Source organism: Muntiacus reevesi, chromosome 5 (assembly GCF_963930625.1).
Source record: "Muntiacus reevesi chromosome 5, mMunRee1.1, whole genome shotgun sequence".
In the NCBI taxonomy this organism is placed as follows: domain Eukaryota; kingdom Metazoa; phylum Chordata; class Mammalia; order Artiodactyla; family Cervidae; genus Muntiacus; species Muntiacus reevesi.
In genome coordinates, this window is record NC_089253.1 from 39509518 (window position 1) to 39534086 (window position 24569).

General features: G+C 39.8%; 1 protein-coding gene across 2 annotated transcripts; it reads left to right on the plus strand.

Moving 5' to 3' along the window:
- Positions 1-511: 511 nt before the first annotated feature.
- Positions 512-24443, plus strand: LOC136169662 (solute carrier family 22 member 10-like). 2 transcript variants are annotated; one of them, XM_065937568.1, is made up of 10 exons: positions 512-1041; positions 1952-2055; positions 5078-5232; positions 5335-5503; positions 6976-7099; positions 9617-9732; positions 16883-17097; positions 18866-19007; positions 20410-20613; positions 22930-24443. In XM_065937568.1, exons 1-10 carry the CDS (start codon positions 658-660, stop codon positions 22988-22990), a joined length of 1674 nt encoding a protein of 557 aa, XP_065793640.1. In that variant the 5' UTR covers positions 512-657; the 3' UTR covers positions 22991-24443. The 2 variants fall into 2 exon arrangements, with proteins under 2 accessions (XP_065793640.1, XP_065793641.1); XM_065937569.1 differs by having other exon boundaries at positions 18899-19007.
- The last annotated feature ends 126 nt before the right edge of the window (positions 24444-24569 follow it).

Below are 24569 nucleotides of genomic sequence, written 5' to 3' on the forward strand. Positions count from 1 at the left end.
TAAGTGAAAACATCAAAAGATAAACCCTTGGGTGATCTTACCGTTGTCTTTCTTCAGTATCTTTATTTGAAGGATTTAAAAATCATTGTGCATTCCTAGTGTGATTGAAACTGAAGCACAATAGCAGTGGCCAAAAGTTAGTAATTGTATCACAACTCACTTTGCTTTAATTAGAAACAAGGGATTATATTTTGTTAATTATTATAGCCTAAAGTCAGTATAAACAAGAAGTCACTCACTTTCTGTAATTTCCACAGAAAATCCATAGAGCAGTTCCCTTCTATATCTCTCAAATTCTATTTTCCAGAAATGACTGAAGACTGTGTAGCAGGTTTATTTTAGATTATTTAAAAAGCATGTTCATGTCAAAGTCCAGTGTTGATTTTACAGACTCACTGAGGACAAGCGCATTAAGTGAGTAAACCTTTAAACAGACTTAATGTTCATCAGATAGAGGAATCTTTGGTAAATAATTTTCTCTATGACGTTACTAAAAAGCCAACACCTCGTGATTCCAGAAAGACTGAGGAAACTGCTTCCATGCTCTCTTACAAGTGGCGAAGTGGCGAGAACTGTTGATGACAAACTGGTGTGAGGTCACATGGATTCCATGTGAATTAATGAAAGGAAAAATTTCCCTCCCTTTGCCTCTTCACGATGGCTTTTGAGGAGCTCCTTAATGAAGTTGGTGGCCTGGGAAAATTCCAGATCCTTCAGATGGTTTTAGCTCTTCCTCTTGTTGGGATAGCAGCCTGTCATATACTGTTGGAGAACTTCACTGCTGCCATTCCTGGTCATCGCTGCTGGGTCTACATCCTCGACAATGCCACTGGGATCCTCAGCCCTGATCTCCTCCTGAGAATCTCCATCCCACTGGATTCAAACTTACAGCCAGAGAAGTGTCGTCGCTTCCTCCACCCCCAGTGGCAGCTCCTTCACGTGAATGGGACCTTCCCCAACGTGACTGACCTGGACACGGAGCCCTGTGTGGACGGCTGGGTGTATGACCACAGCTTGTTCTCCTCCACCGTCGTGACTGAGGTAAGGCCCCATTTTCCTCTTCTGAGTACTTGGTGTGGGTGTTTATAATAACATAAAATAGACACTATTCAAATCTTCAGTTACTGAGAAGATAATGTAATGAGTTCTCTTTTATTCTTCCAGTGGTTGTTTATCTATTTAAATTGCCAAGAACTTACATTACAATCACAGCTTCCCTTGTGGCTCAGATGGTAAAGAATCTGCCTGTAATGCAGGAGACCTGGGTTTGATCCCTGGGTTGATTTGGTTTGATCCCTGGTTTGATTCCCTCCCTGAAGAAGGGAATGGCTACCCACTCCAGTACACTTGCCTGGAAAATTCCACAGACAGTGGAACCTGGTGCATGGGGTCACAAATAGTTGGACACAACTAAGTGACTAACACGTTCACTTCATTTTTAATTACAATTGAGAATGAGGAAATCAGCAAACTGGATATGAATTTTACTGTCACCAAACTTAAAATTTAATGAAGAGGTTGATGTTTAGATAAGTACATGTTTGATATAATGTGTGAAAAATTATTCTTAGTTGCATGTTCTCAGTCTAGTTGTAATTGGAAGTACTTCTATTAACTTTTAAAAATTCCATTTCCTGACTAATTGTCAGAGAAACAAATCTGTATTTCACTCTAGATGTGATCCAGATATCAGTGATAAAAAAAAAAAAAACCTCAGCTATTTTCAGTGTATGGAAAAGATTGAGAATCACTGAGGTATGCAGTGCTAAGTGAATATAAAGATTGGTCCTGATTAAATCTGAAATATTGAGTGAGAATTTCTAGAAAAGCCATGCTTAAGCTGGACTTAAATAGTATAGGTGAGTAAATGTAGGAAAGCAAAGCAGAATGTACTCACTGAGGACTTTAAAATGCTGTGAAGCTCCTCTGTGCTGGTCTCCTTCTCTTCCAGTGGGACCTCGTATGTGATCACCAGTCACAGAAATCAGTGGTTCAGTTTGTATTCATGGCTGGAATGCAGCTGGGAGCCTTCATATACGGCCATCTCTCAGACAGGTGAGTGTCTCCCAATCATTGCTGCCCTTCCAGTGTGTATTTTCACAGTTTATGATTGTTTCATAAGGAAGTCATTACTGAGTTCCAATGCACAATTCACACTGTGGGTTGCCGTGGTTCCCAGGAAGTTATAGATGGAAATGTAGAATTAGACTCATTCTGATGGATGCCATTTTGCTGCCACTGGGCTCTCTGTACTCAACACAGAAATGTCACTTCCATAATACCTGAGGGGAATTTCAGAATAATACTTAGAGGTGAACTACCATAAACTTCATTTATAAAGTTGAGAAGAAGTTACCAAGTGGAAGAAGAGGAAGGTGCTCCAAGACAGGAGGTTCTCATTCTGTGAAAAATGCCATTGATAATTCGATAGGGATTGCATTGAATCTGTAGGTTGCTTTGAGTAGTTTGAGAAAACTCTAGGAGATAGTGAAGGGCAAGGCAACTTGGCATGCTGCAGTTCATGCTGCAGTTGAGAAGAGTCAGACACATCTTGCAGACTGAATCATAGCAATGCATTAAACAAAAGAACCTTGGAATATATGAAACAATCACTGACATAACTGAAGGGCAAGGTGGTTCTCTATTCATAGCTGAGAACGTCAATACTTCAGTTTTAGAAATGGATTAAACTTCTAAGCCAAAGAATAGTAAGGAAATACAAGACTTGAACAGTACTACAAACTACTAGAGCTAACAGACATGGATTCTTTCATCCCTTCTTGATGAAAGAATACACATTCGGTTCATGGAGCATGCTCCAGACTTGACCATGTATGGGGCTCAAAGCCAAAAATCAGAAAATTTTGCAGGATTTCTAGGCTTTTTAGATATCCTGAGGTGACCATGTATGATAAAAAGTAGGACTAGTGAGTTAACCAATCTGTAAATATTTTTGTTCTAATTCATAAAAATAAAAGGCAACATCTTAGACGTGGAATTGCTAAACCATCTCTGAGAAATGTGAGTCACGACTTATTAATTTAGGTTGGCAGCAGAGGGGCAGAAGGAAATACAGAGGGAAGGCTGTGTGTGGATGTTTGTATTTTGTATTTTATTATTGTATTTTGTATTTTAATATGTTTGTATTTTATTATATTTGTATTTTGATGATAACCATTGATGTGTGTGTCTCCTGGCTGTACCACAGGGATGCATTGTTAAGTAACTAATTCAATGAAAACACACCTCCTTGCTAATACTTTAATAGCTGAGTTTGGAGAATGAATCCTCTTAGAAATCACTGTACCTTGTGTACTCTGTTGCTTTACGTCTCATTTTTAACTGAACATGAAGTGAATGTAGTATTTCAATCATAGCTCTGCCAATATCTTTGTCTAGAGGCCTGTTGCCATTTTTGTCTTCTCTGAAATTTTTGTCACCAACAAAGGCACAATTATGCGTTTTTCCTTAAAGATTGAGTGGTGGCTCAGACAGTAAAGAACCCGCTTGCAATGTGGGAGACCTGGGTTTGATCCCTAGGTTGGGAAAATCCCCTGGAGGAGGGCATGGCAACCCACTCCAGTATTCTTGCCTGGAGAATCCCCATGGACAGAGGAGCATATTGGGCTACAGCCCATGGGGTTGCAAAGAGTTGGGCATGACTGAACGACTAAACACAGTGTATTTTTGGTTAATGGCAAATATTCAAGATGTGTGAAATAGCATGATACATAACTGTATGATCTTAATCACATAAAAATGGATGCTTAGTTGTGAAAATACACAAATGAGACCTAGAAGAACACATCAAATGGTAAACTGCTTGTGAATATGAATGACTTAGTTTTTTCACTTCTTTTGTACGTGTTGACTTTTAAGAAACAAATGTTATTTTAAAAACCTTTAAAAAAATATTTTCTGTGATTACAACAGAATGAAATTAGAAAGCAGAAGCAGAAGGTAAACCGGAATTTTTACAAATACATGGAAATTCAGTGTGACTCTAACATAAACCTTAACAACTTTGATGCATTGTTTCACTGATCTTTTGCATCAGTTGCATCTTAGCCTGTCTGGTGCTAGAGACCAAAGTAACTTTTAACCTTCTTGTGTCCTATACTGCAGGGGTTAACAGTCAGCTGCCTGTTGCTCTGGCTAAGCCATGAGAAAATCACCAAGGGAAAAGAATAAAAGCAAAATGTAGCAGTACAGTATAACCCAAATTAAAGTGCATCAGGTTGATCAGTTGGGGCTGTCATACCCTGCTAAACTAAGGAAAAGCATAGTGTGGACCTTGGAACGCCACTAAGATGTTTCCCCAAGGCATATGCGAGTCTATGACCTCCAGCTAGGTGGTAGCCCTTGTACAAGAAAATAACAAAGATAGTTTATAGTAATCAATAAAATGGGAGATGTGACCGGGGACACAGAAAGCTGACTTCATTGTAATGCAACAGATACTTTCTGCTTGCCAAGACACTAAATAAAAGTGATGTGACTCTGAGGAACAGGGCTCTTGACCCAAGAGGTCTTGAGTCCCCCAGTCCCATCTTTAAAACTTTAATTCTGTCTCTAGCTCCTTTTTTCCAAACTGTGCGTCGACCACTTTCCATCCCTATCTGGTGTGCTGGCCGCAACACTACACACTATAGAGATTCTCTACTCTGCTAAATACATAAGTTAGTACAATGAGTGCTTACAGTATATTATAATTTCCAACACTGAAGTTTTTTTTATGGGCTTCCCTGCTGGCTCAGATGGTAAAGAATCTACCCGCATTTCAGGAAATCTGGGTTTGATCCCTGGGTCAGGTCTCCTGGTGACTGGGTGATGAAGTTTTGGTAATGTACAAAACATTATAACACTTGTTTAGGTGTTATAACATACCTACTTATTTAGGTAACAAGGAGTGTTACCTTGAAGCAATTCCCATTGTTGACCTGGCTTTTGTGTACTCAAGCTTGCAGATACAAAGAATCACTTATTAAAACATTCTCTAAACTCCAGAGTATGTCTTTTTAATGTTTCACCACAAATTATCACTACTTCCATAATCTAAACTGACTCTGTTTCTTAGGTTTGGGCGGAAGTTGATTCTCAGGTGCAGTTTGCTCCAGTTCGCCATCTCTGGGACCTGCACAGCCTTTGCTCCCACCTTCCTCATTTACTGCTTGCTACGCTTCTGGTCAGGCTGCTCTGCTGTGGCCATCATAACAAATAACTGGATGCTCAGTAAGTCAACAGTTTTGTTCTTCTTCATTTTCCAAGCCTTGAATTTGATCTTGAAATTTCACCCTTAGATGACATTAATATCCGAATTGGGCTTTCCTTTAGTTGCAGAGTGGACAAGGTCCCAGTCTAAAGCCATGGTAATAATGCTGATAACTTGTGCTGTTAGTATTGGACAGATGATGCTGGGAGGACTGGCTTTTGTCTTTCGAGAGTGGCGCACCCTGCAGCTGGTGGTGTCTGTACCTTTCTTTGTCTTCTCTTTCTCCTCAAGGTATGAGCATCTCTCTCACTGTATTTTAAGGGAACCTGGGGTGAAAATGCTTGCTGAATTGGGATATATTGATTTTCTTATTCCCTGAACCCTTTCTTATTGTTTCTGCCTAAACCAGGGTCTTTCATCTGCTTACTTTGTTCAATTTGAGATTTGAGAAGCAGAACACAGAATAACAATGAGCTTTCTGCCTGGGAGTTCCAGGAATTTTCTGCCATTAAGTCTTATCCAGTGTTGTATCATTGAGTTATTACATTACTATTTTTCTTAATATAAAATATATACTTAAATATTTTTGAAAGATAAAGCTTCAATTTTTTGGCTTTGGAATGAATATGATACAATCAAGTTCTCGATGATTTTCTGTCACAGATTAAATTGGATAAAGGAAGAGGCAGAAAATGTATTCATAGAGCAATTTAACAAAATAGCAGTTTAATTTCTCCAGAAGAGAAAATGACATGCACATTGGATGATTTACATATGTGTTCATCACTCTGTCTTTCCTTAAGTAATTTTAATGAACATTTATTTATGGATAATCTCATCCTACACTTAAGACCATTCTAGGGAAAGTCATATTCAGTAGATCCCAGAAAGATTGCTATGGATTTAGCAAAGTGACATGAGTACAAAGAGAGAGAAATAAAAATGATAATCCACATCAGACTCATCTGCTAAGGCGTTCTATCCTCTTAACCAGGAAGGTGTGTTTATTGTCTCTGTTTATTGATAAGGAAACTGGGGCAGATGTGAATAGGTGACCCCCACTTATGTAGCTGTTGTTGTTCAGTCACTCAGTGGTGTCCAACTCTTTATGACCTCATGGACTGCAGCACACCAGGCTTCCCTACATTTGCATTCCACCGACATTGCCGGAAGTGGCAGGAGTATTGACAATATTTGTTGGCCTAAAAGCGTACATGGTTGGATGGCATCACCAACTCGACGGACGTGAGTTTGAGCAGGTTCTGGGAGTTGATGATGGACAGGGAAGCCTAGCATGCTGCAGTCCATGGGGCTGCAAAGTGTCGGACTTGACTGAGCAACTGAACTGAACTGAAATGCACTTGGGGGCTTCTTTTTTCAAGATAATATATATTATGAATATATGCTATGTGCATAAATGTGCTGGATCTCATGCTTAGTTCTGAAGGGAATTATGCAAGTGAGGGACTCTCAGACTTAAGCTTCATAGGCCTCTTGGAGAACCTTCTGCTCAGTAAGCAGAGAGGCAATTTGACTGCAAACTCTATGATCCTTTGCATGTAGAACATCTCTTAGATGTATTACATAAAGTGGTCATTCTTGTATTTTCCTAGCAGTCTGTAACAAAACATGAGCTCCTTTTCCTAACCCAACACTTGAAGTGGTGAATATTGGATTGAAGGCAAAAAGCATATGCAGTAATTAACCATATGACAAATAAGCAAGAGAGAACTGACTGCACTTGTGGGCCCTTCTTTCATTAGGTGGCTGGTGGAATCTGCACGGTGGCTGATTATCACCAATAAAATAGATGAAGGATTAAGGGAACTTAAGAAAGTTGCACGCAGAAATGAAATGAAGAATGCCGAGGAAACCCTGAACATGGAGGTGAGCAGAAAGGAAAGGTGGTTACTGGGCTGAATGGGAGTCATAAACTGACACCTGCCTTCTCCTAATGAGATAGGCAAGCTGCTTTTCTAACAAGGGCAGCTAGTTGAGAATACAAATTCCCTGGTTCTTTATGGTCATAAAGGCCATAAAGCTCATAGAAAAGAACCTTTGAGCACTGTACAAAGCTTCTTCCTTTAGCTCACTTCCTGATCTGACAGTATATCCTATGTACTCTTCAGGATGCCCTGACCCCTCAGTGGATCTCATTTTCAAAATTTAACGGTTGCCATTTAATTTCCTGGAGTATCCCTTAACTCCTTACCTACTCCATCATATCAACACCTGTGATTGCATGTGTAATATTGTTCAGTTGCTAAGTCATGTTCAACTCTCTGTGACCCCATGGACTGCACCTCGCCAGTCTTCCCTATCCCTCACTATCTCCCGAAGTTTGCTCAAACCCATCTCCATTGAGTCACGCCATCCAATCATCTCATCTTCTATCGCCCCCTTCTCCTCCTGCCCTCAGTCTTTCCCAGCATCAGGGTCTTTTCCAATGAGTCAGCTCTTTGCAGCAGGTGGCCAAGTATTGGAACTTCAGCATCAGTCCTTCCAATGAATATTCAGGGTTGATTTCCTTTAGGACTGACTGGTTTGATCTCCTTGCTGCCCAAGGGACTCTCAAGAGTCTCTAGCATGCAATTCAAAAGCATCAATTTTTCAGTGTTCAGCCTTCTTTATGGTCCAACTTTCACATCTATACATGACTACAAAACCATAGCTTTGACTATATGGACTTTTGTCAGCAAAGTGATATCTCTGCTTTTTAATGGACTGTCAAGGTTTGTCATAGCTTTTCTTCCAAGGAGCAAAGTGTCTTTTAATTTCATGGCTGCAGTCACCATCTATAGTGATTTTGGAGCCAAGAGAATAAAATTTGCCACTGTTTCCACTTTTTCCCCTTTTCCCCAACTATTTGTCATGAAGTGATGGGACTGGATGCCATGATCTTAGTTTTTTGAATGATGAGTTTTAAGCCAGCTTTTTCACTCTTCTCTTTCACCCTCATCAAGAGGCTTTTTAGTTCCTCTTCACTTTCTGCCATTAGAGTGGTATCTTCTGCATATCTGAGGTTGTTGATATTTCTCCTGGCTATCTTGATTCCAGCTTGTGAGTCTTATAGCCTGGTGTTTTGCATGATGTACTCTGCATGTAATTTAAATAAGCAGGGTCACAATGTACTCCTTGTGTACTTGATGTACTCCTTTCCCAGTTTTGAACCAGTTCTTTGTTCCATGTCCATTCTGTTGCTTCTTGCCCTGCCTATAGATTTCTCAGGAGGCCAGTATAGTAGTATGGTATACCCATTTCTTGAAGAATTTTCCACAATTTGTTGTGATCCACACAAAGGCTTTAGCATAGTAAATGAAGCAGAAGTAGGTGTTTTTCTGGAATTTCCTTGCCTTTTCTATGATCCAGTCCATGTTGACAATTTGATCTCTGGTTTCTCTGCCTTTTCTAAATCCAGTTTGTACATCTGGAAGTTCTCAGTTTGTGTATTTTGAAGCCTAGCTTGAAGCATTTTGAGAATCACCTTGTAGCATGTGAAATGAGTGTAATTGTGCAGTAGCTTGAACATTCTTTGGCATTGCCTTTCTTTGGGATTGGAATGAATACTGACCTTTTCCAGTCCCGTGGTCACTGTTGAGTTTTACAAATTTACTGACATATTGAGTGAGGCATTTTAGCAACATCATCTTTTAGGATTTTAAACAGCTCAACTGGAATTCCATCACCTCCACCAGCTTTGTTTGCAATAATACTTCCTAAGGTCCACTTGACTTCACACTTCAGAATGTCTCACTCTAGGTGAGTAAACACACCATCATGGTTATCTGGGTCCTTCAGACCTTTTTTGTGTAGTTCTGTGTAGTCATGCCACCTCTTCTTAGCCTCTATTGCTTCTGTTAGGTCCTTGCCATTTCTGTCCTTTACTGCACCCATCTTTTCAAGAAATGTTCCCTTGGTATCTCCAATTTTCTTGCAGAGATCTCTAATCCCTCCCATTCTACTTTCCTCTGTTTCTTTGCATTGTTCACTTAAAAAGGCTTCCTTATCACTCTATGCTATTCCCTGGAGCTTTGCATTCAGATGGGTATATCTTTTCCTTTCTCCTTTGCCTTTCACTTCTCTTCTTTTCTCAGCTATTTGTGAAGCCTCCTCAGACAACCACTTTGCCTTCTTGCATTTCTTTTTCTTTGGGATGGTTTTGGTCACCACCTCCTTACAATATTATGAACCTCCATCTGTAGTTCTTCAGGCATGCTGTATATCAGGTCTAATCCCTTGAATCTATCTGTCACCTCCACTGTATAATCGTAAGGGATTTGATTTAGGTCATACCTGAATATACTACACTAGAAAGAAATGACACATGTCTCTCCTATCCTCCTGGCACTCATCACAGTACCTGGCAATATGCTAGCAAATGATACTTGATTGCTTTTGTTCAAGGGTTTGAGAGCGACCATGCAGCAGGAACTGGAGGGAGCACAGACCAAAACTACTGTGTTTGACTTGTTCCGCACACCCAACCTGCGTAAAAGGACCTGTCTCCTCCTCTTTGTGAGGTGGGCTACCCACAATGTATGACACCTTGAATGGGAACATGAATCTGTTTATTACAAAAGGTTATGACAGTGTTGTGATAGGGAGGGCTTATTTGTGCTTAAAAGATGAGGAAGAGAGAACAAGATGGCGAAGGAGTAGGTGGACGTGGAATACATCTCTCTCCATGGATCCATCAGGATTACACCTTCAGACATAGAACTGCATGCAGAATACCAGTTGAGAGCAGGCAGGAGTACCTGACCAGAGGAAAAGAATATATAGAACCATGCAAAACTCGGTAGGATGAAGGAACTAGGGGGAAAAATAGGAGTGTTAGTAGGACTGGACCTGCCCTCCCTTGGTGGGAGGGGTAACTAAAGCAGGGGTCCAGCCCCCACAAGGGGGCAATTGTCTGAGTCAGAGGAGAAACATTTAAGGCTGAGAGTGAAACAGCTGATCTGTGGCAGCCTAAATAGAATGAGAATCAGACAGTCCTTGCTGCAGCCACACATACCCTGGACAGGGACGTGGGTCCCCTGGAAGGCATAGTGGCTGGGAGCTGGAGTTTGGGGATTGTGGAGAGATCCCAGGGCAAAGGCTGCTTTTGACTGCGGAGAAACAGATTGAGAGGAGGTGAGGCAGGGGGTGGATTGTGGTGGGAAATGCCTGTGGAGGAACGCCAGGCAGCCATGGAAGCAAGGCGATAATGCTGAGTCACACGTAGGGGGTGGAGATGTCACTATAGCCTCTCTCTCCGCACACACCAGGCAGCTGAACAATAGAGAGGCTGGCCCATCAAATGCCTGACGCACTGAACTAGAGCAGGGCTCCACCCAGGGTGCTCCTTTCAGTGACTGATGTGCCGATCTACAGAGTAGGACTCCAGCCAGGGAGGGGCCCTCTATGTGACTGATGCACAGAACAAGAGAGAAGGACCCAGGCAAAGAAGCCCTCCAAGGGCCTGAATGGGCGGAGCTACGAAGAAAGAATGGCCAAAGAGGCCTGCTGATCGCCAGCTACAAGAGGCTCGAAGAAAGACTCTGCCATAACTCCTGCAGCAGAGGCAGTCGGTGTCCCTGCACATTTGGTGCCGCCAGGGTCCCTGCAAGTCAAGCAGCTGCACAACCTTCATGCTCAACTCTCACCGGGGCAGAGCTGCCACAAGCAGAAAAAGTCTTGCCTCTATGCACACAAGGTCACTCCAACTCTTTATGACCCTGTAGACTGTGGCCTGCCAGGCTTCCCTGTCAGGGAGGGTGGTTCTCCAGGCAAGAATACTGGAGCATATTGGCCAATACTGGTTGCCATACCCTTCCAGATCATTATATTTCCTGCCGCCCTAGCTGCCAACTTCCCTGAGTACCTGGTGCTGCCTGAACCCCTGTGATCCAAGCAGCTGCACCACCTCCTCACTTAGCCCTCACAGGGGCAAACCCAAGTCCTTCAGGGCAACCTCAGAAGCAAACCCCGGTGGACGACCCACATGTATAGGTGGAAATGAAATCACAAATGAAACCCAGGGGCAGTGTGGCTAAGGAAGAAGACCCCAAAGCTTCCCACCAGCTGTACAAGCTGCAGATTAAATCCACATGATCACCTAGGTGGACTGTGTGCCTATGGAGTATATAAAAGGCCATTGAGAGCTCCCACAAAAGAAAATGCTCCAGTTCTGATAGCTGTGGAGCGTGGAAGCAGGAACACAGAGGAGAAGGACCAGATTAGAATCTGAGTTGCCCCCACAGCAGGTCAGGAGATCAGCACAGTGTTGGGGTGCATCCTAGGGAGCTGAGGTGGACTGTGACTCCCAGCGAGGGAAAGGACTCTGACAGCAGTTGCTCAAGAAAAACGTTTATTGTTCTTCCTTACGTTTTGACTTGCTCTGTAGATTCTTTTGGATACCTTCAGGACATTCCATCCAAATGCAGAAGAATACACCTTCTTCTCAAGTGCACACAGAACATTCTCCAGGATGGACCACATCTTGGGTCACAAATCAAATCTCAGTAAATTTAAGAAAATTGAAATTGTATCAAGCATCTTCTCTGATGACAATGCTGTGAGACTAGATATCAATTACCAGAAGAAAAAAAAAACGGTAAGAAACACAAACACATGGAGATTAAACAACACGTTTCTAAATAACCAACAGGTCACTAAATAAATCAAAAGGGAAATAAAAAAATTTCTGGAAACAAATGACAATGAAAACATGACAACTTAAAACCTATGGGATACAGCAAAAGCACTGCTAAGAGGGAAGTTTATAATAATACAATCCTCACTCAAGAAACAAGAAAAACATTGAATAGACAACCTAAATTTACACCTAGAACAACTGGAAAAAAAACAAAACCCAAAAATTAGTAGAAGGAATGAAATCACAAAGATCAGAGCAGAAATAAATGAAAAAGAAATGAAGGAAACAATAGTAAAGAATAATAAAATTAAAAGCTTGCTCTTTAAGAAGATAAAATTGACAAGCCTTTAGCTAGACTCATCAGGAAAAAAAAGAGAGGAGAATCAAATCAATAAAATTAGAAATGAAAAAGAAGAGGTTACAACAGACAGTGCAGAAATACAAAGGATAATAAGAAATTATTATGAACAACTATATGACAATAAAATGGATAACCTGGAAGAAACAGGCAGATTCTTAGAAAAGTTCAATCTTCCAAGACTGAACCAGGAAGAAATAAAAATTATGAGCAACCCAATTACAAGCACTGAAATTGAAGCTGTGATTAAAAATCTCCCAAAAAACAAAAGCCCAGGGCCAGATGGCTTCACAGGACAATTCTATCAAACATTTAGAGAAGAGCTACTGCCTATCCTTCTAAAACTCTTGTCAAAAAATTGCAGAGGGAGGAATACTTTTGAAGTCATTCTACGAGCCCACCATCACCCTGATACCAAAACCAGACAAAGATAACACAAAAAAAGAAAACTACAGGCCAAAATCACTGATGAACATAGATGCAAAAATCCTTTAAAAAATTTCAGCAAACAGAATTCAGCAATACATCAAAAAGTTCATACACCTTGGTCACGTTGGGTTTATTCCAGGAATGCAAGGATTCTTCACTATATGCAAATCAATCAATATGATATGCTATATTAACAAACTGAAAGATAAAACCATATGACAACCTCAGTAGATGCAGAAAAAGCCTTTGACAAAATTCAGCACCCATTTATGATTAAAACTCTTCAAAACATGGGCATAGAAGGAACTTACCTCACCATAGTAAAGGCTATATATGATAGGCCTACAGCAAACATTATTCTCAATGGTGAAAAACTGACAGCATTCCCCCTAAGATCAGGAACAAGACAAAGAAGTTCACTTTCACCACTATCATTCAATAGTTCTGGAAACCCTAGCTACAGCAATCAGAGAAGAAAAAGAAAGAAAAGGAATCCAGATTGGAAAAGAAGAAGTAAAACTCTCACTGTTTGCAGCTGACATGATACTGTACATAGAAAAACCCTAAAGAAAAACCCTAAACCTATCAGAAAATCACTAGAGCTAATCAGTGAATTTAGCAAAGTTGCATGATACATAAATCACTTGTATTTCTATATACTAACATTGAAAAACCAGAAAGAGAAATTAAGGAATCAATCCCATTCACCATTGCAACAAAAAGAATTAAATATCTAGGAATAAACTTACTATGGAGACAAAATAACTGTACACAGAAAATTATAAGACACTGATGAAAGAAATCAAAGACTATATAAACAGGTGGAGAGATATCCCATGTTCCTAGGTAGGAAGAATCAATATTGTGAAAATGACTACACTACCAAATGTAATCTACAGATTCAATGCCATCCCTATCAAATTACCAATGACATTTTTCACAGAACTAGAACAAAAAGTTACACAATTCAACACAAAAGTCCCTGAATAGCCAAGGCAGTCTTGAGAAAGAAGAATGGAGCTGGAGGAAATCAACCCTCCTGAATTCAGATTATACTACAAAGCTACAGTCATCAAGACAGTATGGTACTGGAACAGAAACAGAAATCTAGACCAATGGAACAAGACAGAAAGCCCATAAATAAACCCATGCATCTATAGGTACCTTATTTTTTACAAAAGAGGTAAGAATATACAATGAATGCAAAGACAACCTCTTCAATAAATGGTGCTGGGAAAACTGGACAGCTACATGTAAAAGAATGAAATTAGAACACTTCCTAATACCATACACAAAGATAAACTCAAAATGGATTAAAGACCTAAATGTAGAGCTAGAAACTATAAAACTCTTAGAGGAAAACATAGGCAGAACACTCAATGACATAAATCAAAGCAAGATCCTCTATGACCCATCTCTTAGAGTAATGGAAATGAAAACAAAAGTAAACAAGTGGGACCTGATTAAACTTAAAAGCTTCTTCACAGCAAAGGAAACTATAAGCAAGGTGAAAAGACAAGCCTAGAATGGGAGAAAATAATAGGTAATAAAACAACTAGCAAAAGATTATTTTCCAAAATATACACACAACTCATACAACTCAATGCCAGAAAAACAATCAAAAAGTGGGGGAAAGACCTAACAGACATTTCTCCAAAGACATACAGATGCTAACAAACACGTGAAAAATCCTCAACATTGCTCATTAGTAGAGAAATGTAAACTAAAACTACAATGAAATATCATATCACCTCACATCGATCAGAAAGGCCATCATCACAAAGTCTACAAACCACAGATGCTGGAGAGGGTGTGGAGAAAAGGGAACACTCTTTCACTGTTGGTGGGAATGCAAATTGATACAGCCACTATGGAAGATGGTATGAAGATTCCTTTAAAAAACTAGGAATAAAACCGCCATATGACCCAGCAATCCCACTCCTAGGCATATACCCTGAGGAAACCAAAATTGAAAAAAACACATGTATCTCATTGTTCATTGCAGCACTATTTACAATAGCTAGAACATGGAAGCAGCCTAGATGTCCATCACGAATGGATAAAGAAGTTGTGGTACATATACACAATTGAATGTTACTCAGCCATAAAATGGAATGCATTTGAGTCAGTTCTGATGAGGTGGATGAACTTAGAACCTACTATACAGAGTGAAGTGAGTCAGAAAGAAAAAGATAAATATCATATTCTAATGCATATATACAGAATCTAGAAAAATGGTACTGAACAATTTATTTACAGGGCAGCAATGGAGAAACAGACAAAGAGAATAAACTTATAGCCAGTGGGAGAGGGAGGGAGATGATGAGATGTATGGAAAGAATAACATGGAAACTTTCATTACCATATGTATAATAGCCAACGGGGGTTTGCTGTATGGCTCAGGAGACTCAGACAAGGGCTCTGTATCAACCTGGATGGGTGGGGTGGGGTGTGGTGGGAAATGGGAGGGAGGTTCAAAAGGGAGGGGATATGTATACCTATGTCTGATTCATGTTGAGGTTTGACAGAAAACAACAAAATTCTGTAAAGCAATTATCCTTCAATAAAAAAATTTAAAAAGATGAGGAAAACACAGCAAATAAGACTCACATGGAGCTGATATTATTATGAACAGTTCATTATGTCATATCACACTATCAGTCTCCTCACTGGAGATTGATGTTGAGAACTTCTATTGCAGTACAGATCTGCCTACTTAATTGCCTTTATTTTTTCTTTCAGTTTTCATTGATGCAAGTGTTGCAAACAGAAACATGAAGAGATCAGGAATATATATGTAAATAAATGAGTACGTCAGTATGTAAAAATGTAACCAAGATACAGATCAAGATAGAAAATCGTAAATCCCATGGAGTCCCCACCACCACCACCAGCACTACCCCCATATGCTCCTCAACCACCCTCTCCTTTGCCAAACAAAACTTAACAGCTGTCCTGCTCTCCTTCACTATAGACGAGTGCGTCCTAATCTCGACCTTCACTTAATGTAAATTATAAACGGTTCTGGAGCAGCCCATGTCTCATGCTCACTCATGTAGATTCACGCATTCAGTGGCATGTAACAGTAGATTATTTTCCTCCCTAGTGTTTTTGTTTTCCATCCCATGAATACACTACAATGTTTATATGCACTTCAATATTGATGAACTTTTGTTTACAATCTGGATACCTTTTGTGTATGTGTTAGCACATGGCCTTCTGTGAAAGTCTTGTTTGTTATCTCATGAGGGAATGGTTTGGTAGAGTCAGGAGGAGAAATTTTAGATTCTGAATGTTTGAAGATGTATACACATGGACCAAAAAAAGCACACAGGACAGTATATACCCACTGCCAAACTTAAGAAAGTAACTATTGAAAAGTATATTTTATCTCTTCCCAGACATATCTCAGTAGACTGCTGCTTCACTTAACTACTTTGTGCTTTTTTGAACTTTTCATACCCACTAGGACATGAACTTACATTTCTGAATCATAGATGATCAGAAAGGAAGGGAAAAGTACAGATAATGATCAAGAGAAGACCTGTTTGCAAATGCTCTAGTGGTTTCTTCTCTTGCAATGTCTAAGTCTAGATCTCTCTGGTGAAGTAGATCCTTAAAGTGGACTCCATTCCCTTAGATGCTCCTTGGTTAAAAGGTAGATCCTCACCGGGAATCTTTGGTTCCATTTCTGATGGTACAGTTGGTGCATGTTTGCTTTCCTGCATCCTTACATTTTCTTTTAGCCCCATGAAGTCTTATATGAACTTTAAATTACCCAGGATTGTGTTTGGACACCAGGATACTATGCTGCCAAGTCAAGGGGACACAGGTAGCTTCTTTGAAATTTCAGTCACTAGTTGAGAAAAGGGAAGTGCTTTACAGTATGGGCTTTGGAGGAAGAAAGGGAGGACTCTCTGCATACAGACAACCCTCAAAAAGAAGTTATTTCCCTAAATTTTTAGTTTTGATGCTTATGTTTTCAAATTCTCTGTACCTCCAGTTTGGCGATTGAGTCACATTATATTTTTACTGCCAGGTCTTTGCTTAGAGACTCCAGAAAGGACAAAAGGAATATTGTTTTCATTTATAGCCATGTAATTATTTATGGTGACTTTACCATCTAAAATTGAAGAAACTAGGTTGAGACTTTATTCTGTAGCCGCATGGGTGGACATAATCATCAACTGCAGCACCTGGGCTCTAAATCTTATGGCTTGTGTCTTTCTTCTTCTGCTCACTGCAGGTTTGCTGTCACAGTACCCCTTTATGGCATCTCTATGAACCTACAGCACTTTGGAAGCAATATATTCCTGTTCCAGGTCATCTTCGGAGCTCTCACCACCTTAGCCCGATGTCTTGCACTGGTAATACTGAATTACAAGGGCCGTCGACCAACGCAGATGCTTTTCTTGTTCCTGGTGGGACTTTCCATTTTGGCCAACACGTTTGTGCCCCAAGGTGAGAGGAGACTGGACTTTGGGGAAGGGAAGGGTCTTTTCCCCATCCTTCAGGGACTGTAACTGGTCACACTTGTCTGAAATTAGGTTTAAAGAGAGGTTCAGAATAGCATTAAAACAAGTATACTATCAAGGTGAAACAGATCACCAGCCCAGGTTGGATGCATGAGACAAGTGCTTAGGGCTGGTGCACTGGGAAGACCCAGAGGGATGGTATGGGGAGGGAGGTGGGAGGGGGGATCGGGATGGGGAACACATGTAAATCCATGACTGATTCATGTCAATGTATAGCAAAAACCACTACAATATTGTAAAGTAATTAGCCTCCAACTAATAAAAATAAATAAAAAAAATAAAAATATAAAAATAAAGAGAGGTTCATATTTTGAGCTAAGTATTCCCCCAAACCAATCTGATGATTTATGAGATTTTCTGTTAGTATTTTTTTGGGGAAAAAAACAAAGGTCAGTGAAGGGCAAATAAGGCATATATTCATCTTCATCAGATCATGGAAGTGTCTATAAACTGGTAGCATTTATTCCAGACTATTTCCCTAGGGAGCACTTGTTCACTTGCCCTTTGTCCATTCACACTTTTAATAACAAGTATAGAGGGAGGGCTGAGGTTTGCACTTATACCCCAGTGATGACACAGTACGGTCACCCCTTTGTTTGCACTCCTCGTTAGCACCTTTGATGAGTGGTCCACTTTCCCATCTCTAGTATACACATGTGAGTGGCTGTTAAGTCACCATGACTACAGCTCTTGCTTATAGTAGTCTCCCAGGAAATTAAAAAAAAAAACAAAATAAAACAAGACTCCTTTTTCCAAGGAATGAAGGAGTAAACAGCAGGAACAGGATTTAAGCAGATTAAAATCCCTGTCCATTCCATGTTAGACTACTTTATAAGTTAATAGAATGAAAATATGTATTGATTAGGAGAACCATAATGGGCACAAAACTTCACCATCTCCTAGTGCAGGAATGTGCCGCACAGCATTAGAGATGGGCAGGCTCTGTTCCTCAGAATGTCACTAATGACACACACTTACTCCCTTATAAGAGCATTCTTTACAATATTATAAAGTCATAACCAGATTTCTTTTTATACTGTGCAGAGAGCTGTTTCTCTAAAGTTTTTTTTTAGTGGTCCCATTATCTAACATTGATGTAAACCTGGGTTCTCTTTAGCCTTTCCACTAAGAGAGCAGTTCTGTCTTCCTATTACTCTCTGGTGCCATACCCATGGCAATGCTGTTTCTCCACTAGGTCAACTGACTTAGGCAACCTGAGGTTTGCCTAAGAGTTTCCTGATTTTTTCAATGAAAATCCCACATTGCTAAGACCTCCTAAATCCCAAAGAACCCAGGATGACTGGTCATTTTAAATTCTACACTTTAATTGTGAAGTCCTTAACTTTAGAGCTGAGTTTTTACTCAGTAATTGTCCACATGACGGTCCTACCTTCTGAAATAAAAAGATAAAAAGTACTGGACAGAATAAGTAGATGCAAATTTCTGCCAGACTCACCTTTTCTTCCTGTTCTCTGGCAAATCTCATATGCAGAGAGATTTGCTATAATTAATCCAGACCATTTTATGTACATTTTATAACCTATGTTGATAATTTCATATCTCTCAGATTATAAAATACTCCATGATCTCTGCTATTGTAATATTTTCTACAACCTGTTTCAAGCGTTCAAATAGTCTATTATAGAGCTGTTGGTCTTGACTAAACTTGCCGGATGCTGATTGTTTCAACACAGTTGCCTTAACCTCACTGATCCTCCCGTCTCCAGAAATGCAGACTCTGCGTGTGACTTTGGCAAGTGTGGGAATCAGCTGTGTTGCTGCTGCAGTCACTAGCTACTGTGTCCACTGCGATGAACTCATGCCCACTCTTCTCAGGTATAAGACTTTCTATACCTCTGGAAGCCTGGGTAAAGCTTGATATATACTGTCCTATAGTTTAATAAAATTTGTGGCTTAGAGAAGGGACCAGGAAAATGTTCTAATTCCACATATAAGAAGGTAGTAGTTTACCATCTGTAAGTTCCAGTTATGAGTGTAAAACAGAAATACAAAATACCGAATCAGCCAGTTCTAGTGAGGTGGATGAACCTAGAGCCTGTTATACAGAGTGAACTAAGTTAGAAAGAGAAAGACAAATAACATATATTAAGGCATATGTATGGAATCTAGAAAAATGGTATTGGTAAACCTCCTTGCATGGAAGGAATGGAGATGCAGACATAGAGAACAGACGTGGACACAGTGGAGGAAGGAGAGAGTGGGACAAATGGAGAACAGCATAAACATACATACACGACTGTGTGTAAAATAGGTATCTGGTGAGAAGCTTCTATATAACACAGGGAACCCGACCTGGTGTCCTGTGATTATCTAGAGGGGTGGGATGAGGGGAAGGGAAGGAGGCTCAAGAGGGAGAGGATATATGTATAATTATAGCTGATTTGTGTTGTTGTATGGCCTAAACCAATACAACATTTTAAAGAAATTTTCCTTCAGTTAAAATAATAATACTACAGTACAGAACAGACTTTTGAACTCTGTGGGAGAAGGTGAGGGTGGGATGTTTCGAAAGAACAGCATGTATATTATCTATGGTGAAACAGATCACCAGCCCAGGTGGGATGCGTGAGTCAAGTGCCCGGGCCTGGTGGGCTGGGAAGACCCAGAGGAATCGAGTGGAGAGGGAGGTGGGATGGGGGACCGGGATGGGGAATACGTGTAACTCTATGGCTGATTCATATCAATGTATGACAAAACCCACTGAAAAATAAAAAAAAAAAGTAAAAAAATAAAAATAATAATAATGAATGAAAATAGGATGCAGAATTTTTATACAAAAAGTAAATATTTTAATATTCATAAAAATAAAGACAAAATAAATCCCTAAAAAAGAAATGTGAAGTACCAAAAATATTAGGAAATAAAAACAAAAAGTGGATTTAATTTTAATTACTGTTGATTTGGATATGGATTTTCTAAAAAGTGACGTTTTAATATACCAAAGATAATTATCACTGATGACTTGGTGCCATGTACTATACTAAGCAGTATTTCAATGCATCTGTTTAAAATGATGAAAATGGGTCAACACATCTCGATCTTGTCAAAGACAGATAGAAAATCACAGAGTAAATAACAGAATCAAGTGTTTTTCATAAAGCCCATGCATATATAATAATTATGTTTTATTGTGTTACATAATCACATCAAAAAACAGATCAGAAGTTACATATGTGGATTTTTACTGGATTATTATATATTCCTGTTTATCCCTTAGGGCAAAAGCTTTTGGATTAGATGCAATGGTTAGTAGGTATGGGTCAGCACTGGCTCCTCTCCTGATGACCCTAGTGGTGTATCTACCCACCCTGCCCTGGATCTTCTATGGAGTCTTTCCCATCATTGCTGGTCTTGTTGTGCCTTTCCAACCTGAAACCAGAAATATGCCTCTGTCTGACACTATCCAGGATGTGGAAAATACGTGAGTAAACCTTCTACCATCTGTAGAAGGGACTGTGTGCTTTCGATCTGTGGGTGAGAAAGGCAACACACCGCGGGGGTCCTTCAGATCCAGCCTTGCCTGGAACACTTCGATCTCGGGCCATTGCCTTCATGAGTGGCGAGATGTCTATCCGTTACAAGTTCCAGTCTAGACTGCAGAGATCCCCTCTACCTTGTTCTCATTGGAAGCTTTAGTCCTAAAGAGATGATAATTAGCTCTATTGTGATGGCATATCCTACCTGCCCTCATGATGGTATTTAATGATACTCAGATCCACAAGAAAGAAAATATTAGTTGCTCAGTTGTATCTGACTCTTTGTGACTCCATGGACTGTAGCCCTCCAGGCTCCTCTGTGCATGGCATTCTCCAGGCAAGAATACTGGAGAGTGTAGCCATTCCCTTCCCTAGGGGATCTTCCCAACTCAGGGATCCACAAGAGCTTGAGATATAAAGAGGAAATTTTAATCAAGAGGCATGATCACTCATACAGAAAGACTGGGAGTGTCAAGCTACATCAACAATGACTTGACCAAAATATTTAGCTAGACAAGTCTTATCTCAGTGGAAAAACATGGACAGAAGTCTGAGAAGATTGAATAAATAATGAGAGATGAGAAAGTGGAAACACTTACTGTTTCCACTTTAGAAACAGTAAGTGTAAACAGTACTTTAGAGAAATCTCACTGTATGCATTTGAGATTAGGAAAACCATCTGAAATGGCTGACAGTCAGAGGGGGACAGAGGACCAAAGCGACAACTTTAAAAAATAATAGCAAGCATTATTTCACAGAGTTTCACTACTGGTTAGAAGTAATGAACTGAACTCTTTGAGGTTTCGGTCATTTCTTTATTGTTTCCCTTTCTCGTTTGAGTAAAATGTGTTAGTCATTCTATGCTGTATCATTCAGTGCCCAGAGTCAAATAGATCTGCGATATGAAAATAACTCATATTTAGATGTATGTGTTTCCAACATCATATATTTTATTGTTTGCAATTAATGGGTTCTAACCTCATGAAGAAATTTGGATTTTTTGTTTTATAAAACAATTTTCCTAATTTGAATTAAGGCATTTCAACTAACTAGATGAGATCTCTTTCTCTGAGCAAGAGAGATTCAACAACTTTGAGAGAAAAATTAATTATCATTAAAAATGGAACAAGCTGTGGAAATTATGTTATTACAATGATTATTCACACTTTTTTCTTGGTATGAAATTGTTGGTATTTATTACAGTTTAAAATAAATGAATCATACTATAGAAAAAAAAGAAATAGTAATAAAGAAATTAGTCTTGTTTATGAAACTCTAAGATTCAGGCAAACTTTGTCACTATACTTCAGGGAAAGTATCAAGGATAGGAGGAAAAAGAAGCTAGTAAAAGTATTTTAATGTGAGAAATATGGTATCTTTGTGGCATCAGGCTTCTATAATCAAGTTCCACAAACTGAGTGGATCACACAACAGAAATGTATTTTCTCAGTCTGGGAGCTTGGAAGTCCAAGCTCAAGTTGTTGGTAGGGCCATGCCCCCTCTGAAGGCTCTAGGAGAGGGTCTGATTCAGGTCTCTCCTGGCTTCTGGTAGTTCCTTGGATCGTGGCACCATAACTCCAATCTTCACATGGCATCTCCCTGGTATGCCTCCATGTCCAAATATCCTCTTTGTATAATGACACCAGTCAAATTGATTTAGGACATAACCTACTCCAGGATGACCTCATCTTAACTAATTATAACTGCAAGAACCATGCTTCCAAATATGATAATGTCACATTCTTAGATACTGAGAGTTAAGACTTGAATAATGATTTTTTAATTTCCAGCTTTATTGACGTATAATTGACAAATTAAAATTGCTTATTTAGGATGTACAATGGGATTTTTAAAAGGTGTACAATGTGATGATTCAACAGATGTATTTTTAAGAAACTTTTTCTTTTATTAACACAACTCTTTAAATAACATATGAATTTTTGAAGGGACATATTTCAATGCATAACAAATGGGGTTACCATTTCCCATTTGCCTCTTGACTTTCCAAAGATGTTATTGGCCAGAGATCTAAAGAGACAAGTGAGAGTAGCATCCCTCAAATTTGCTTTCTTGTCAACAGCCTTTGCAGCATCAGTGTCAATCTCTCATGGATTTTACTGGATTATAAGAAGCTGATGGTTAGAGGATCAGTTTGTACTTGTGCAGGGAGGGCATCCAAACTTATTTTTTTCTCTTTTTTAGTGTTTGTTTCTATTTGCTAATTGGTTGGTTGATTTGCTTCTGTTTTTTTGTTTTTACAGCAAAAAAATCTCAAGAGAAGCAAATGAAAAAGATTTCTGCATAAAAGTAACAAAATTTTAAGTGGATTTCATGAGATGACTGGTGAGGAAAATAAAAACATGAAGAAAAAGAAGGGGAGTTTTCCTTTATCTTTACATACTAACAAGAAAATATACTCTAAAATGAATCCCATTTACAATCATGGCATTAATTTTCAATTAAACAGGAGACATGAGTTCAGTCCCTGGTTTGGGAAGATCCCCTGGAGAAAGGAATAACTACCCACTCCAGTATTCTTGCCGGAGAAATCCCATGGACAGAGGAGCCTGGTGGCCTATGGTCCATGGAGTCACAAAGTCGGACACGACTAAGCAACTAAGCATACATGCACACACACACACACACACACACACACACACACACACACACACACACAATTTCTTGGAATATAATTCCATGATCAGAACAGTGGTGCCCACATAGAATGAATGTTAGAAAACATTTTTTTCTCTTCTACTCCTGAAGGAGTTTGGGTAAAATGGGTTATATGTCTTTCTTAAATAATTGGTAAAATTTCCAGTGAAGATACCTGTAGTTTTCTTTGTGGGAGGATGTTTAACTGTAAGTTTATTTTATGTAACAGATGTAAGACTATTCAGTTTATCTTTTTCTTCATTTATAGTTTCTGTCCTCATCATGTATCCTATTTTCCTGTAACTTTACTTACCTGGTAATGTTCGATGGATGCCGAGCATTGTGACTCAACTTCTGGGATATTAGATAATTTTTTTATTCCTACAAGCACTGAGCTGTCTGGGATATGCCTAAGTTACTTGAAAACATTTATCTTTTTTGGTCTGGGGGAAATCTTGGGCACTGTGTACCAGGCAGCTGCTTGGACTTGTCCATAGGCTATTAATACTGGCAAGGGGCCGAAGAACCATGGGCAAAAGGGCTGCCTAGACATATCTTCTGGCTTGCTCGCCAAATCTGTAATCAATCCAGGCTTGTTTGCCCACTGCAGAACAAGTCAAACACTCAGTCACTGAGGTTTGCCACAGAGAAAGTGTTATTTGTGAGGTAGCTAAGTGAGGACACAGCAGAACAAATCTCAGATCTGCATCTGCAAAGGCTGGAGGCCTGAGATATTTATGATACAAAGAAGAGGAGTGGTCTCAGGCATTTGGAAAGGTGGTTGGAGGTTGGGAAAATGTGAGGTAATTCATTTCTCTGGGGGCCCATGTTTAGGGTCAGTGGGTTCAACTAGTTTTGGGCAGGTGAATTGAGCAGGGTGTGCCCAAGTCACTGCAGTCGCGTCCGACTCTGTGACTCTGTGGACTGCAGCCTTCCAGGCTCCTCTATCCATGGGATTCTCCAGGCAAGAATGCTGGAGTGGGTTGCCATGCCCTCCTCCAGGGGATCCTCCTGACCCAGGGATCAAACCCTCGAGTCTCTTCAGTCTCCTGCATTGGTAGGTGGATTTTTTTACTGCTAACATCACCTGGGAAGCGAGGTGGGTATTGGATAGGAGCTGACTTCAAACTTTTGGAAAATAACTTAAGCCCCCATGACTATGGTGTAGTTCATACCATACATCAGAAATATTATCAATAAGGGTGGTTAGAAGTCTGATGATAAATTATATACGGTTCATGAAGCT

What these genes read in the sequence shown, in the direction of transcription:
- LOC136169662 (XM_065937568.1), top strand. Translation starts at nt 658, where the DNA reads ATGGCTTTTGAGGAGCTCCTTAATGAAGTTGGTGGCCTGGGAAAATTC. An exon ending in TACGGCCATCTCTCAGACAG is followed by an intron (nt 2,056 to 5,077) that starts GTGAGTGTCTCC and finishes TCTGTTTCTTAG; the next exon opens with GTTTGGGCGGAAGTTGATTC. An exon ending in AGGAAACCCTGAACATGGAG is followed by an intron (nt 7,100 to 9,616) that starts GTGAGCAGAAAG and finishes CTTTTGTTCAAG; the next exon opens with GGTTTGAGAGCGACCATGCA.